The sequence below is a fragment of the Danio aesculapii genome, chromosome 9 (genome assembly GCF_903798145.1).
Source record: "Danio aesculapii chromosome 9, fDanAes4.1, whole genome shotgun sequence".
NCBI classification, from domain to species: domain Eukaryota; kingdom Metazoa; phylum Chordata; class Actinopteri; order Cypriniformes; family Danionidae; genus Danio; species Danio aesculapii.
In genome coordinates, this window is record NC_079443.1 from 56,288,062 (window position 1) to 56,290,503 (window position 2,442).

General features: G+C 44.6%; 1 protein-coding gene across 1 annotated transcript in view; it reads right to left on the reverse strand.

The window, feature by feature from the left end:
* Nucleotides 1–756: 756 nt before the first annotated feature.
* The window catches only part of fign (fidgetin), a 2,725-nt gene continuing 1,039 nt past the window's right edge, over nt 757–2,442 (reverse strand). The window contains exon 1 of the mRNA XM_056465375.1: nt 757–2,442. This exon is cut by the window's right edge and continues 1,039 nt beyond it. Within this exon, the coding sequence (XP_056321350.1) occupies nt 1,268–2,442 (1,175 nt within the window). The 3' untranslated portion in view covers nt 757–1,267.

Below are 2,442 nucleotides of genomic sequence, written 5' to 3' on the forward strand. Positions count from 1 at the left end.
GAAAATAGTGCTAAACTGAGGTAGAACAGAACGCAGGGTACACATGATCCTTCAGGTATCTTTACACCAACACGATACAGCAGCAAGACAGAGTCCAAAAAAAAACAAAAAACAGAATATATTTGAAAATGTTTCCACTTCAAGAATCAAGGTAGCCTCTTTGTAATGTTTTGGTTCACCCCAACTCTATTCGACCCCACCAATACTGGCATCTACTGCATATTCTGATGTGGACATGGTTTCTGACCATCCTTAATCTACACCTTAGTGCCTGTCTTAATCGAGCGTTTGTTGTAGAGTCTGAACTGTGCTATGCAGGGAGGAACACGTGCTGTAGTCAATACTGGCACACAATTCTGCTTTCGAAATTAAAGCAATATCTACATTGGAATTTAAATGTAATTTAGAAAGAGCAATACGAATAAAAAAAAACTGAAACTCCTCAAATTCTTCTCCCAAACTTCCCAGAAATGTTCTGGTTACATTCATAGTCATCTCCTTTTCTTTTTTTTTTTACTGGTCGAGGTAAACCTAGAGTTTTAGAAGAAGCAAATTAGAAGCCAAACTCAGTTTTGTCAGCAGTATGTAGTGCTATAACATAATCTTTTTTTTTTTTTTTTGAGGTACTGTACAAATCACAATCACTTTCCTGAGATTTCGAAGAAAATCTAACACAAATGAATTTCATAAATTAGGATCCAGATTCAAAGTACAACATGGACCATCTCCTGCCCTTTCATAGGTCAGACTTGATTGAGGAATACTGTTGTTCTTTCGAAAGAAGTGTCGAAAACAAGGAAAAGAACGAAAAGCAGAACATGTCTGTTTGTTTCATCATGTTAAAGCTCTCTATATTAGCACATGCCACCAATGTAGATGGTGAGGCAAACAAATACAAATCAATAAAGCACCACTTCAGGCACTTCATAGCAACAGAATCTCAAAAACAGCAGAATGATATTTACACACAAAGAAGTTTGTCCTCACTTACAGAGTTCCTCGGTAAGCGGAGCTCTGCGTCTGCAGTACTGAGCCCAGAAAACAGTATTTCTCTGTCTGGATTATGTGCAAAGGGCCAGACCTTGACTTAAGTACAGCCATGCATCATTCAACTCTATCTGACCGTCCTTCAGGTTCTTCTTTTGGGGTCATATACATTTGTAATAACCACACTTTTTAACTGCATGTGTCACCCAAAGAATTCTGAATTGTATTCCCTCTTAGAGTAGGGGAGGTCACCCCACTGATTTAGTTACCCCCTTGCTCTTTACTGGCTACAGCCAAACATCTTATTCCATTCAGTGTATGTATCAAGTTCTTTCTGTGATATGCTGGGCTGGATTTTGCAAAACACATTCTCAAAGTCTTGGTACGATACTGGTCTCATCTGACCAGGTAGCATTCCGGAAAGGTCTGCACCGGGCATGCCATGGAGAGGACCGACCATGGCTTCCTGGCAAAGCCGGACCACATCCAGCCCAGAGAAGCCGTCTGTCCGCTGAACAAGCAGCGTAACCTCTTTGTCGCTGAGGCAGTAGTTGTGCTGTGAGAGCAGCTGGCTGATTATCTGGTGTCGTGCGGTGGCATCCGGTAAGGGGACGAGTAATCGCTTTACAAAGTACCTTCGTAGAGACTCATCAATCTCTTCAGGTTTGCTGGTGGAACATACCACTAGTACATGTTCTTCCGGTGAGCTTAGGACTCCATCAAGTTGTAGGAGGAGTTCACTCTTGATTCGGTTCACTGGGCTTTCTTCACTCAACTGGGATGACAACAGCAGATCTACATCGCTGATGAAAACCACAGAAGGCTGCCGGCAACGAGCAATGAGAAATGAGGCTTGGACAATCTTCTCACCCTCTCCCAGCCATTTTGTGACCAGTGCAGAGCCACTAAGCAGGAGAAATGCAGCACCAAGCTGACTAGCCATACACCGGCCAAGCAGAGTCCGACCCGTGCCTTGAGGTCCAAAGAGAAGGATGCTGCGAGGTAATGTAGCCAAGCCACTAAACATGTCTGGCCTCAGAATAGGCCACAGGACCTCATCTTTGATGGTGGCTTTCGCCATCTCCAGTCCAGCAATATCACTCCAGTCCACAGGGGGTGTCTGCTGCAAAATCTCAGTGGTGACCATCTCTACCAAATTAGCATCGCTGTTTTTTAACTGCTCCTCAGCAGGGTGGCTGGATGAAGTCGCCGTGCCGATGGAATGAGGGAGATGCTGTCTGCTGTCATCACCATGGTCACTCATAGCTGGAGAACCAAACTTCCCAAATGACTCTCCTGACCGCATGGACGACAGGGAACCTTTGGAGGATCCATAAGAAGGAGGGGTTAGTGCCCTGCCAGACTGGCTGCCAAACTTCCGCTGCTGATCTGCGGGCATTGACTGCTTTGTGGGCTTAAACGCCAAAGATGATGTGTCTGCGTTCCTGTCAAATC